General features: G+C 38.8%; 2 protein-coding genes across 2 annotated transcripts in view; both read right to left on the bottom strand.

The window, feature by feature from the left end:
• The window catches only part of LOC128658005 (zinc finger protein OZF-like), a 46,064-nt gene extending 42,179 nt beyond the window's left edge, over window positions 1-3,885 (bottom strand). Inside the window, exon 1 of the mRNA XM_053712445.1 lies at window positions 3,385-3,885. Within this exon, the coding sequence (XP_053568420.1) occupies window positions 3,385-3,885 (501 nt within the window). The remainder of the gene's footprint in view (window positions 1-3,384) is intronic.
• Window positions 3,886-5,868: 1,983 nt separating this feature from the next.
• The window catches only part of LOC128658004 (uncharacterized), a 170,871-nt gene continuing 163,657 nt past the window's right edge, over window positions 5,869-13,082 (bottom strand). The window contains exons 9-10 of the mRNA XM_053712444.1: window positions 11,715-11,822; window positions 5,869-6,080 (exon numbers count right to left, since the gene is read on the bottom strand). Coding sequence (XP_053568419.1) covers window positions 5,869-6,080; window positions 11,715-11,822 — 320 coding nt within the window. The remainder of the gene's footprint in view (window positions 6,081-11,714; window positions 11,823-13,082) is intronic.

Genomic DNA, 13,082 nt, shown 5'->3' with positions numbered 1-13,082 from the left:
GCTCTGAGCAAAACCTCTGCCAGGCTGACACCACATTACTTATCACCTTAATATTTAATATCGGCAATGGCATTTTATCCATAGGCGTGTGTAGGATGGCTTTTAACTTGAAGGGCTTTATTAGGTTATCCTCTATATTTGGGAAAGAGCAGTAATCTTTTTCCGTAATCCAATCAATTGCTATTTTTAACATTGTGACCTGATTGTATAATTTAAGATTGGGGAGACCATAGCCTCCGTATTCTTTGTCAAGATATAAAATCTTTTTTGAAAGTCTCACCCTCCCTCCGTTCCATAAAAAAGTTTTACAGTCTTTGTCATATCTATTCAGATCTACATTTTTAATAGGGATTGGTAAATTCTGAAGTATGTACATAACCCGTGGAAATACAAATGTTTTCAACAACATTATTTTGGCCGATAACGAGATGGGCAGTGGTCTCCATTTTTCCATCAGTAGGCTAATTTCTTGGAAAATTTTAAGATGGTTTAAAGTATACCATAATCCTGGATTTAAGCTTAAATATAGTCCAAGATATTTTATTTGTTCCACCTCTTGGAATGGGTGCTGACCTATGTATCTATTGGGGCGTCTGATCCAGAGTAGTTCTGATTTTGAATAATTTATTTTATACCCCGAAAAGGACCCATAATCATTAATTATTTCTAGTAATATTGGTATATCTCGTGCTGTCCTAGATAGAAAGAGTAACAAGTCATCTGCATATAGAGATAAAATAACGTTATCACTTCCCAACTTAATTCCAGATAACATTTGTCTGAGTCTTACCGCTAGTGGTTCTATCGAGAGGTTGAACAATAAGGGGGATAAAGGGCACCCCTGTCTGGTTCCTTTCATTAGTGTAATTTTAGGGGAGAATTGGCCATTTACAAATAACGTAGAACACGGCGCTTTATATATTAATTTAACAAAGTTGAGAAAGTTACCGGTAATACCAAAACGGGATAATGCCGTAAATAAGTGTTCCCATACTATTGCATCAAATGCTTTTTCAGCATCCAGCGTTAAAAGGGCCAGGTCAACTTCCCCAGGTTTGGTTTTGGCGTTAATTTTGTTCCAATACTGACTTAGGACTAATAACACTTTCCGTATGTTTTTAGATGAATTCCTACCTGGCATGAATCCCGTTTGATCTGTATGGATCAGCTTATTAATGTATTTTTTTAGTCTATCTGCTACTATTGCTGTAAGAAGTTTATAATCATTGTTTAGAAGTGATATTGGCCTGTAAGCATTAGGGTTCTCTGGATCTTTGTCTTTTTTATGTATAAGAATGACTGTGGAGGCGGAGAAAAGATTAGATTCTAGACAGTTTTTAACAAAATAGTGATTGAATAAATCTCTCAATGTATCTCCTATTTCGTTTTTAAGTATTCAGTAAAATTCAGCCGGTATTTGATCCGGACCGGGAGCTTTGTTTAATTTCACCTTCTCTATGGCTTTTAGAATTTCCAATTCCGATATTGGTTGGTTCAGATCTGCCCTTTCATCCACTGTTAATTGTTGGAGAGAGACCTTTTCCCAGAGCAAGTCTTTGGCCTTTTCATTACAGGGACCTGCCTCATATATTTCTGAATAGTGCTCATACATTATTCGACATATCTCCTTAGGTGCTGTATAACTTATATTTCCTTTTTTGATACTAACAATATTTTTCCTACCTTCTTTCCCTCTTTTAATTATTTTAGCTAGAAATTTTGCTGACCTCCCATGATAACTCGCAAAAAAGGCGTTTGCCCTTCTATCCTGCTTTATACTCTTTAATTTTAGGAATCCCTCTCTTTCATTTTTAGTTTTATTGTAACTAGCCCATGACATATTATTGGGGTTATTAAGATATAATTTATAACTGTTTTTTAATTGATTTGCCAGTTGGATATCTTGCTCCCGAAATTTCTTTTTCCGTTTAACCAAGTATGCTTTTATTTCACCCCTTAAAACTGCTTTCGCAGCTTCCCAGAAGACCTCTATCTTCTTATAATAGTCTTTATTATCTATTTTATATTGGTTCCATTTATGGATTAGGAATCTATCAAACTCCATATCCAGTATAAGATGTTTTGGAAAAAAAAAGTTATTAGCTCCCCCCTTCCGGTGTCTAATATGATCCAAACTTAAACCAATTATTGCGTGGTCAGAAATGATTATCTCCTCTATTGTTGGATTTAAATCTAAAGACAGCATAGAGTCATTAATAAGAAATAAGTCTATACGGGACATTACCTTATGAGTTTTAGATATGCACGAAAACTCTCTGACATCTGGATTCTTAATTCGCCATATATCATGGAGGTTTAATTTATTACGAAAAGACCCAAATAATCTTTCTTCTGCTTTCCTACCTACCGCCTGCTTACCAGGCCTGGTTCTATCTATCAGTCCCCTGCGACAATCAGGTTCCCATTCAGGTATGGGGCAAGTTTAATGTACATGGTGTCCCAGAATTTTGGGTCTAACTCATTAGGGCCGTATACATTACAAATAATTATTACAGTATCACCATATTCTACTTCAATTATAATAAATCTCCCCCCCGTATCCCGATCTTTAACTAAAATTTTGCAATCCAGTTTTTTAGAGACTAAAATCGCTACTCCTCTTTTACGTTTAGGCCCAGGGGCAGCTATTACTTCTCCTACCCATCTACTTTTCAGTTTAGCCATCTCTACTTCTTGTAGATGGGTCTCCTGTAATAAAGCAATGTCTGGGTTCTTTTTTCTTAGTGTTTTTAGAATTAGAGACCTTTTAGTCGGGGAGGTTATTCCCCCCACGTTCCATGATACTATGTTAAGCATTCTATCTCCTGTGTCTTTCTATCCGTACTATGCCATCTTGGCCAAGAAAGAAAAAAAAAAAAAAAAAAAAAAAAAAAAGGGAGGAAAAGGAAACAACACACATAACATATAGACACATTGATTTAAACATTTCCAACATGTAGCTTCTAGTTAGTGATAACTCAAAGATCCGACATAATCTGGCTTCTAGTTTCAACCTAGCACAACACCTTCCACAACACATTTTATCTATTTTATATTGCTTAGGAAGAACCGCTATAAAAAAAAAAACAAAGAAAAAGTACAGCCCCTCCCTAACTATCTTATCATATACAACTAAAGGGTATTGATAAAATCCCTTGCTTCCTGGGGTGATTTCAGGGTCACATTTTCATTATTTATTCTGAAACAAATTTTCGCTGGGTACATAAGTCTTGCCTGAATACCTTTTTGGATTAATGTTGAACAAAAGGGGGACATCTCTCTACGTTTCTGGGAGGTTTCGCTGGAAAAATCTTGGAATAATAAGATATTCTCATGTTGTAACCTTATTGGTCTCTTTTGTTTAAATTGTCTCATAATCGTTACCTTATCTTGAAAATTTAGGTATTTCACCATAATAGGTCTAGGTCTTGTTAAACCATTAGTGTCTACTCTAGGGGCGCCTATCCTGTGTGCCCTTTCCACCAAAAATGATACTTCAGATGTTTGTAAACCCAACAGTGCTGGTAGATCTTTAGAGGCAAATTTAATTAACTCAGCATCTTGCTGTTGGCCCGACTCAGGATAGCCTATTATCTTAACATTATTTCTACGTGATCTGTCCTCTAGATCTTCTATCTTTGCCTGCATGGTTCTAATAATGTCATGTTGTGCTTTATACCTATTTTCTTGGGCGCTCATCTGATCTTCCAGCTCTGAAATTCTAGTTTCTGCCTCTACTAATCTACCAGAAAACTGCCTAACTTCATCTGTAAGACCAGCTATTTCTGCTTTTATTGATGTAAGCTGTGGCAATATTAAGTCAGATATTTGTTGGACCAAATTTTGGGGGTCAAAATTGCCCGGCTGTAACCCTTGAACCTCCATACTCTGTTCTAAATCAGGGCTTTTTATTTTTTTATCTCTCTGTTTCGGTGGCATTGCTGGCGATTTATTTTTAGACGATGTGACAAATCTTTCCATTCAAGATGGAAAAATGATGTGAGAAAAAAAAAAAAAAAAAAAAAAAAAAAAGGAGAAGGGAGAACTAGTTGTTCCCAGTACGTTATCAAATTTTAGTAAGTGTGTAATTAAACCAAACACAAGCAAGTGAAAAAAAAAAAACCAAGTGCAGTAATATGCCCCTCTGGCAAGGTGGCAAAGTGAATATGACGCCTAGCAATTCCCCTAAATACTTAGTTACAGAGGTAAACCCCAAATTTAAGGCCTGCCTATTTCTCTACGATCAATCTCTGGTATTGCTTGGTTATACACTGTCCTGACGCACTTTGTGGGAAAGAGGTACCCTTAATGTTACCTTGCAAATCAAAATGCTGGATTAACTAATCCAGCAGTTACTCAAAAAGAGCTGTATCTTTAAATCACCTTCTACCGCTGTACAGCTACCCTCCCAGCAGTCTTTCTTACTCTTAGTATATACTTTTGGGTTTAGTCTATATCCCTATCAGGCAGTACCTCTTAACACGCTGCTTCTATAATTTGAGCAGCTCAAGAGAAGGAGCGACAAAAAAATAACACACACAGGCCCAACAGTAAAAAAAAAACAAAAAAAAAACAACAAAAAAAACCACCAACGGAGCCCCACACCTAGCAGTAAAATAATATGACAGTAATATAGTTGTCGTATAGCATCAATGTCACTTTATCTTAAGTCCCAGCTGTTTTATTTAACTTCTCACAGCCAAATTTACTCAGCCAGTGTTCCCTGTTTTCTTCTGGTAAAAACTGTGCCTGCTGTGGACCAGGAACCCCCACTTTATCAAGCACACCTATCCTCTGTTATAATGCAGAGCCTCTCAAATACGTTCTTGAATACGTTCTAGATGGTAGTCCAAACCTCTGCACATTCAGGGGCCTCGGCCAGCGTTATTATCCCAGCCGGCTTTTCTCTCCCAGTTTTTGCCTTTATCTAGCAGAGGTTTACATGCTCACTATATACACAAATTTCAGCTGCTGACTACTAAGTAAGTTTCCTTTTTATGCAGGTGTAAATCCTTATTTTTTCCCTTCTCTCCTGTTGTAGATCTCACTTAAACAAAGTCCCAGAAAGAAGGAACAAACAGGGCCGTTCAGTCCAGTGTCAAAATAACCAGGTGATCCTGACCTCTCTTTATGTATAAGAAGCAGACATGTTTGTACATCCATTAAAATAGCTCACAACAAACACATACCGCCCGGGTGGTGTAACTAAACCATTGTTAAGTCTGTTATATTACATACAGGTTATTATTTTTTTCTTTTTCCTCCAGTGTATAGTAAAGTTAAAACTACCTGCTCGTTGCCACTTCACCGTCTCCTTCCTTACCAGGTTCAGGGCGAGATACCTCCCGTACTTTACCAGGTGTGGAGTCAGGCGGAATTATGAAGCTAAATCCGGCACAGCAGGAGCCGACCTTCTTCCCCGGTATCTTAACTTCGGGCTGCCGCGTTAACCTGTATCCAAGACTGTCACGGCTGATGACGCTGCACAGTGTGCGTCTCTTCTGTTACACCACCCGGCTCCGAGTCCGCCGTATGCGTTTGTGGCCAGTGCCTAACCGGCCTACGTAGGCAATTGGGGCTTCCGGCAAACCTCTCCGACCTCCGACTTCCCTGACCAGGATACTTGATCTCGGCTATAGGGAGCTTGTTTGTGGGGTAGTGTGGAACTAGCTCTTTGCACCTGAGCTGCTGAGCGTGCTACCTATTGCACGCCCCTCCCACCGGAAACCACCAGCAGAAACACTTTTTTTTATACAAGTTGGGGTAAGCTGACAAGATGGCATAGACATCAATGCTTACTTGATTTTGATTAATCAGAAATAGAGTATAGGATTTTAGCAGGCAGGTGTTAAGTGTCCCTTTAAGCCATTAATAAAAAGCAATGGACATATTCTTAACCTCAATTTTAATGATGTCAATAATCGCATCACAAATTAAGTCATTAGCAATCTTAAGGACTTTAATGCAGTTGTGAATATCCTCAGGCGATTGGACAGAAACCATCTGATAAAGAGAATCACACCAGAGGGGCGCCGCAGCAGCCATTTGGGTGATCGCTACTGCAGGTCTAAGCTGAAGAGCTGATTGGGAAAATAATTTCCTAAGACAGGATTCAGATTTACGGTCCATTGCATCCCTAAAAGAAGAACTATCCTCCAAAGAAATAGTAGTGCATATAGCTAAAGTGGAAATAGTTCCATCAACCTTATGGACTACTTACCAGGCTGATAAATTATTTTCTGAAAGTGGATGCATTCTTTTGAACCTGTTAGAAGGTGCATAAGGAATGCCTGGTTTCTTCCATTCTTTCTATTCTGTAACCAAGTAAGGTACTTCAAAGGCCTTAGGCACTTTCAGCGGAGCTTTAAAGACCTGATTCAACTTATTTACAGGGTTGGAATCCCCTGGATTGAGTTCTGATAGTTCAGAGGTATTCAAAACCTCCTGAAGCAGGAAGCAGATATTTAAATCTAAATGTGGAATCAGACTCAGCTGCTGGTTCAGGATCCTCAGAGGAGATTTAACCCTCAGACCAAGACTCAGCCGAGTCAGAGCGTTGTAAGCTAGGTGGTAACTGAGCCTGGGGTATAGGACCCTGCCTATTACAACTGGTTCATTTGGTACACTGGAACAGTTTTGCATAATAAACAGGAATAATGGACTGCAGCATGCTCCCCACGGGTCTCTTCTAATTGGTCAGTCATATTAGATGGGGGTACAGACATGACTCCAAAATGATAAATTAGCAAAACTGAGAGTAAATGGATATAAAGATATTTTCTAGAATTTGAAATAGAAAGTGTATTTACCCAAAATACAATATACATCTCAGAAAAGTCAGAAAAAACACCAAATGGTTTGCCCTCAGAAAAATGCCACCCACCCCTTCAGCAGCTCCTATGAGGGTACTCACCCACCTCCTGTGCAAAGAAAATGATAAAACTGGGCCCAGATGGGGGCGTGTCTGGGCAACAGCCATGGTAGGCAGCAAAATTGAGAGCGGAGAAAAGAAGAGCTTGTAAAATTTCCGATTTACAGCTAACCATAGCAAGATTCGCTGACAACACCTGCTAAGAACAAATTATTAGCTCTTGCTGAACAGTACAATGTATAGTTTATAAGGGAATTCCTGCTATACATTCTGGACCGTTGAGACCTTCGGCGGCATATAAGTGCGTAGGCCATCAACACCCCCCCCCCTTGTAACGGGGGTTATCAGCACAATACTAACTTGTGCAAATTGAAGCCCTTTATCTATTTAATTGAGCATGGAGGAGGAATACAATAAGTTGGTACTATCCTTACTTGCCGACTTTGAACGCTGAATGTACAGCAGCTTTGAACGACTCATGATTTTGGGGGGAACCCAGTACAATGGAGAGGATGGTGGCATGTTTAGTGTGATGGGGAAGAAAGATATCAAAAAGCGACACTATGACAAGCCGATGACAGTACTGAATCCTCTCACTGAAGTAATTGCTCCACAAACTCAGAATTGAGAGTGCCATGTAATGTTTGCAAGCAAGCAGAGAGATGCAGGGGCTGATCGAGAGCCTTATATATAAGATGACATAGCCTGTCTCTCATCCTCTGCAGATGAGAGTAAACTAATGTGCTCTTACCCTCTGCTAACTCCCGGGCTGAAGCAGCCGATCTCCTGGGAGGTGACTGGGGTCTGAGTGACGACCTGAACAATGGATAACTCCTTTGAAGTGGAGTGAAGTAGGTCTCTTTGGGTACTATGCTGGCGCTACTGAGAAATGGCCACCTAGTATGGACATACTTCTGAATTGCTTGCATCTTATTACTACTGTGCCGTGCCAGACCAGATGTCCTCAGAGACATTTAATATACTGTTACAATAAAGTCTGGAGTAGGTTAGATTACATTTTAGAATGGCAGAAGTTGTCCTAATCTGCATACTTCTTCCAATGATTGACCTGCAGACTCGGACTTTATGTGACAGTTATATGATAGTTTCATTGATTCATATGGGATAATAAGGGTTGTTATACTTCTTGTTATATTGTGTTTATTGTTCATGATCTCACTTTTATAAAAGATTCTTACTTACTTGTTTGGTTTTATATTCCAATATAATATAGGCGGTTTAATATTACTGATATGTATGCAAGTAGGGAAGTCCTTACTATTATCTCCTCAAGGCTGTTCTTAATAAAGGAACAAGTGACATTTTCTTCTCACTAACACCATAGCCTACAGATAATAGGGAATGCTGAGAATATCTGCTACTAAGATTTTGTTTAGCCATTACTCATTCACATAGGAGAATTGGATTCAGGATTTGGATTATAGATCAAGAATATGATACTCAGCTCCTCAAGAGATGTATATTTTATACTGTTACCAGCATATTATTATTGACTGAAAGACTATAATATAAATATCTGCAAATAGGAATAGGATTGGCTAATCTCTTGTTTGCTAGACGTTTTATAGGTTGTTATATGTTAACTGGTGTTATATACAAATTAAAAGATGTTCCGGTAGTAGTATCTTTCCTAGCACTACTTAAAGGCTTGTTAAGAATTCTGTCAGGCAAAGTGTGTAGATTTAGTTTATAGTAGTCTTTACACATTGGGAGAGAATTACTAATCATTGATACACATGTATTCCCTCCTCCATATATAGACCCATTTTTAAGATATATATTGCTTCAACATTTGCATACTGAATATCATACTAGTTTAATAATTAGATGTTTCATACTCATTGCTTTAGTAACCATACCACTATCAATGTTTATTAATTATAGGTGCAATTTTCACAATGTGGTTTTATTTCAGTTTTATAATTTACCTCCCACAAAGTGCCATGGTAATATCATATTTTCATGACTCACTCTCTGGGCTACTTCTTAGTGAAATAATTCATATAGAGGTGAAACAAAAGAATAAAATTAGATGTATCATATTAGTAATCTTTGTTATAATTAAGAATATATTCAAAAATATATGTATTGTCCGCAACGATATGCAGGCCAGAGACAGTGAGAGAAAAAAAAATACTCCTTACATTTAAAAAGTGAATACAATGTTCCCCTTTGATTCTCCCTCTGTCTCCCACCATAACTGCAACCACAATGAGCTGACCCACTAACTGCATAAGGCAATTAGCGGTTTTCTTAAAGAGAAAGTGCTGCATTTCTTTTATGTGAGGAAAAAAAAGAGATCCCAAGCCAAAAAACACAGTGAAAGCTGCTATGGAATAATAGGATAATGAAATAAGAGGGATTTTGAGTCTGAATTCTGAATATTATGGTGTTAAACACTAAGCACTATGGGCGCGATCAAATATACGGCGTAGGTTTCGGCGCAAGCGTGGGGACCCGCACCGCCCGTAATATCACCTTGCACATCGGGGTATTACATATACGGCGCCGGCATTTCCTAAATGGCTAAGTCTGATAAACTAGCGATGTCCAGAAATAAGCGTAAATACACATTTCTGGAGTCGCCAGTGACTTACGGCACTTTAGAAACTGCCGGCGCCTAAGAAAAGTAAAGAAAATAACAAATCTCCCGTAAAAGTCTAACATGCCTCGCAAAAATAAGCCCGACACGTAAAACCCCTATTTATACTTAGTTGATTTTTATTTTTTAAGTAGTGCTAGTTTGATTTACATTTAATAGTAACGTTAGTATTTAGTAAATTAGGTAATTTTAGTTTATTTAGGGGGTGTTAAGTTAGGGGGGGTTAGGTTAGGGGTTAGGTTTATTGCATTGTGGGCTATGGCGGTTTAGGGGTTAATAGACTTTATTAGTTATTGTGGTGGGGGGTTGCGGTTGACAGGTAGATAGACATTGCGCATGCGTTAGGTGTTAGTTTATTTTTGCAGGCATTTTCGGGAGTTACAGTGCTTTTTTAGTCAGTGCAAGGGTTGCTGCGCCTGCAATTTGTGGCGAGATGAGAATGGAGTAGATTATATATGCTGTATATTGGATACCAAATTGCGCGTCTGTTCTATGTCAGTCTATGGGTAAAAGAAATACGGGCGAAGGGTGAAATATACGCGTGTAACTTGTATGCTACGCCGTATATGTAATACCAAAATCACGCAAAATCTGGCGTCGCCAGCTTTTTGCGGGCGACGCTCTATATGTAATGGAGGCCCATGTGTGAAGGCTGTGAACCCCCAACTATGTATTACCTATAAAAGGAGAGTACTAGGGAAAGTTCCTGGGCTGTGTTTAGTGTCTGAGTCACTTACCTGAACTATAGCATCCCTCCACCGTATTTTACCAGCCTGCTGAGGCCTTTCTCCCTCACAAAATGCTGATCCAGTAGAGATCCCTTCCAGTGCAAGTAAATATACTGCAGAGGATACTTGGGGGTATACCTGCAACCCTTTAGGTGGAGATTAAAGAACGAGGTCCCGGCGACGCCTGAGGTCAATTATGGAGATTTACCTGTGAAGGTACTGACATACCATAACTGAGGTATGCCTTTACCTCTGCTTCACTGAGAATCTTTGAGAAAATATCCTTAGGTCTTCCCTCAGCTTCCCTGAGCTAAGGTGGAAGAGGGGTACTGGGTCTTAAGTCAGGTATGAGCTCCCAATGAATGAATAGATTGAAAATAATAAAATCTGGCTTGCAAAGGAGCTCTTTCAACTTCTCTGCTCAGAGGCCAAGAACAAACTTTGTGGCGAGAGGAGGTGGGAGGGATTAAAAGGACAAGAAACCCAAAAAAATTCTTTCACGATTCATATACAGAATACAATTTTAAACAACTTTCCAATTTATTCTATTATTTAATGTGCTTCCTTCTCTTGTTATCCTTTGCTGAAAGGTGTATCTAGGAAAGCTCAAGAGCAGAAAAGAACCTAGATTCAAGCTGCTGGTTGGTTGCTGCATATATATACTGATTGTCATTGGCTCAGCTATGTGTTCAGTCAGCAACCAGAAGTGCATTGCTGCTCCTTCAACAAAGCATACCAAGAGAATGAAGCAAATTTGATAATAAAAGTAAATTGGAAAGTTGTTTAAAATTGTATGTTCTACCTAAATCATAAAAGAAAAAGTTTGGCTTTTGTGAGGGTTCTTGACCTCCACCTAGTGGCAGAAAATATATGCCATATGTTATGTTTTTTCAAAACTGTATACTAACATTATTAGTATCATAGTCACTGGTTACTAATTTTTGTATATAAAAGGGTTGTCCATGATTATGTCTTTCTTGTATGTACATATTGGGGTGGTACCTTTAAGTAATTAAATGTCTCAGCAGGATAAGATTAGCTAATCAGTCAAGGGCTATTTAAGCCCTGTCTGGGGAACAGCAGTCATGTCTAAGAGTAAGGCGCTTAATCTGCCGAAACGCGTTAGACACACACTCCTGCTGAGAGGCTTTGTTTTATAAGCCTTTTTATGATGATTGTACCCTGTTTACAATAAAGTACTACGTTTTATTCAAAACGCCTGGAGGTTTGCCGGAGTATTTTTGTTCTCCATATGTTATGGACACCTATTGACTCTCATCATCTTATGAAAGAAATATCAAAGTCTAGGATTTCCTAACCGTACGTTTTCTTTGGGAAGAATACACTACTACATTGTATCTTCATCCATATGTTTTATTGGAAGCAGATGATGGTTATAAAAACCTATTCCTATCCCCTAATAAAAAACCTCCTTGTCCTTAGTAGGGCGGATGATCTGTATCACTCAGACACATCACACACGTGCACTCACCTGTCCTGATATTGTCACTAGTTTTTTCCTTCACCGCTTCCAGTTGACTCTTTACATACAGATCATTTGTTTGTTCAGCATTAACTGTGACTTCAGTCTTAACATCACCTGCATAGGTCAAATAAATATAAATATGGTCACATTTTAGTTTTTTAGCACTGCAAAAGGAGATTGTAATATCTGAATGTTACACACGTAGAATCACATGTGCCCTGCGTCCCTCAGACACATCACACATGTACACTCACCTGTGACCTGCTTCCTTAAAGGGACATTAAACCCCCAAAAAATATTTCATCATTAAGATAGAGAATACAATTTTAAACAACATCCCAATTTACTTCTATTATCTAATTTGCTTCATTCTTTAGATATCCTTTGTTGAAGAAATAGCAATGCACATGGCTGTGCCAATCACACGATGCATCGATGTGCAGCCACCAATCAGCAGCTACTGAGTCTATCTAGATATGCTTTTCAGCAAAGGATATCAAGAGAATTAAGCAAATAAGATAATAGAAGTAAAATAGAAAGTTGTTTAAAAAAATTATGTTCTATCTGAATCATGAAAGAAAAAAAGAAAATTTATGCTTACCTGATAAATTTGTTTCTTTTTAGACACGATGAGTCCAGGGATTTCATCCTTACTTGTGGGATATTCACCTCCTGGTCAACAGGAGGAGGCAAAGAGCACCACAGCAGAGCTGTATATATAGCTCCTCCCTTCCCTCCCAACCCAGTCATTCGACCGAAGTTAGGAAGAGAAAGGAAAAGCCAAGGTGCAGAGGTGTCTGAAGTTTACAAAAATTAAAACCTGTTTCAAAGAACAGGGCAGGCCGTGGACTCATCGTATCTGAAAAGAAACAAATTTATCAGGTAAGCATACATTTTCTTTTCTTTTTAAAGACTAGATGAGTCCACGGATTTCATCCTTACTCGTGGGATACGATACCAAAGCTATAGTACACGGATGAAAAGGGAGGGACAAGACAGGGAACCTAAACGGAAGGCACCACTGCGTAAAGAACCTTTCTCCCCAAAACAACCTCAGCCGAGGCAAAGGTATCAAATTTGCAAAATTTAGAAAAAATGCGAAGAGAGGACCAAGTTGCAACCTTGCAAATCTGTTCTACAGAAACTTCATTATGGAATACCCATGAGGAAGCAACAGCCCTCGAGGAATGAGCTGCAACCCTCTCAAAAGGCTGCTGACCAGCAGTCACAGAAGCAAAACGTACGATACTCTTCAGCCAAGAAAGAAACAGCTGTAGCTATCAGACCTTATGTTTCCATGAGAAAACCACAAACAAAGAAAACTGACGAAAGTCCTTAGTTGCCTGCAAGAAAAACTGGAAAGCCCGGACCACG

Source organism: Bombina bombina, chromosome 4, assembly GCF_027579735.1.
Source record: "Bombina bombina isolate aBomBom1 chromosome 4, aBomBom1.pri, whole genome shotgun sequence".
NCBI lineage: Eukaryota > Metazoa > Chordata > Amphibia > Anura > Bombinatoridae > Bombina > Bombina bombina.
Note: the sequence above shows the minus strand (reverse complement) of the source record. Positions and strands in the feature narration are given on the sequence as shown.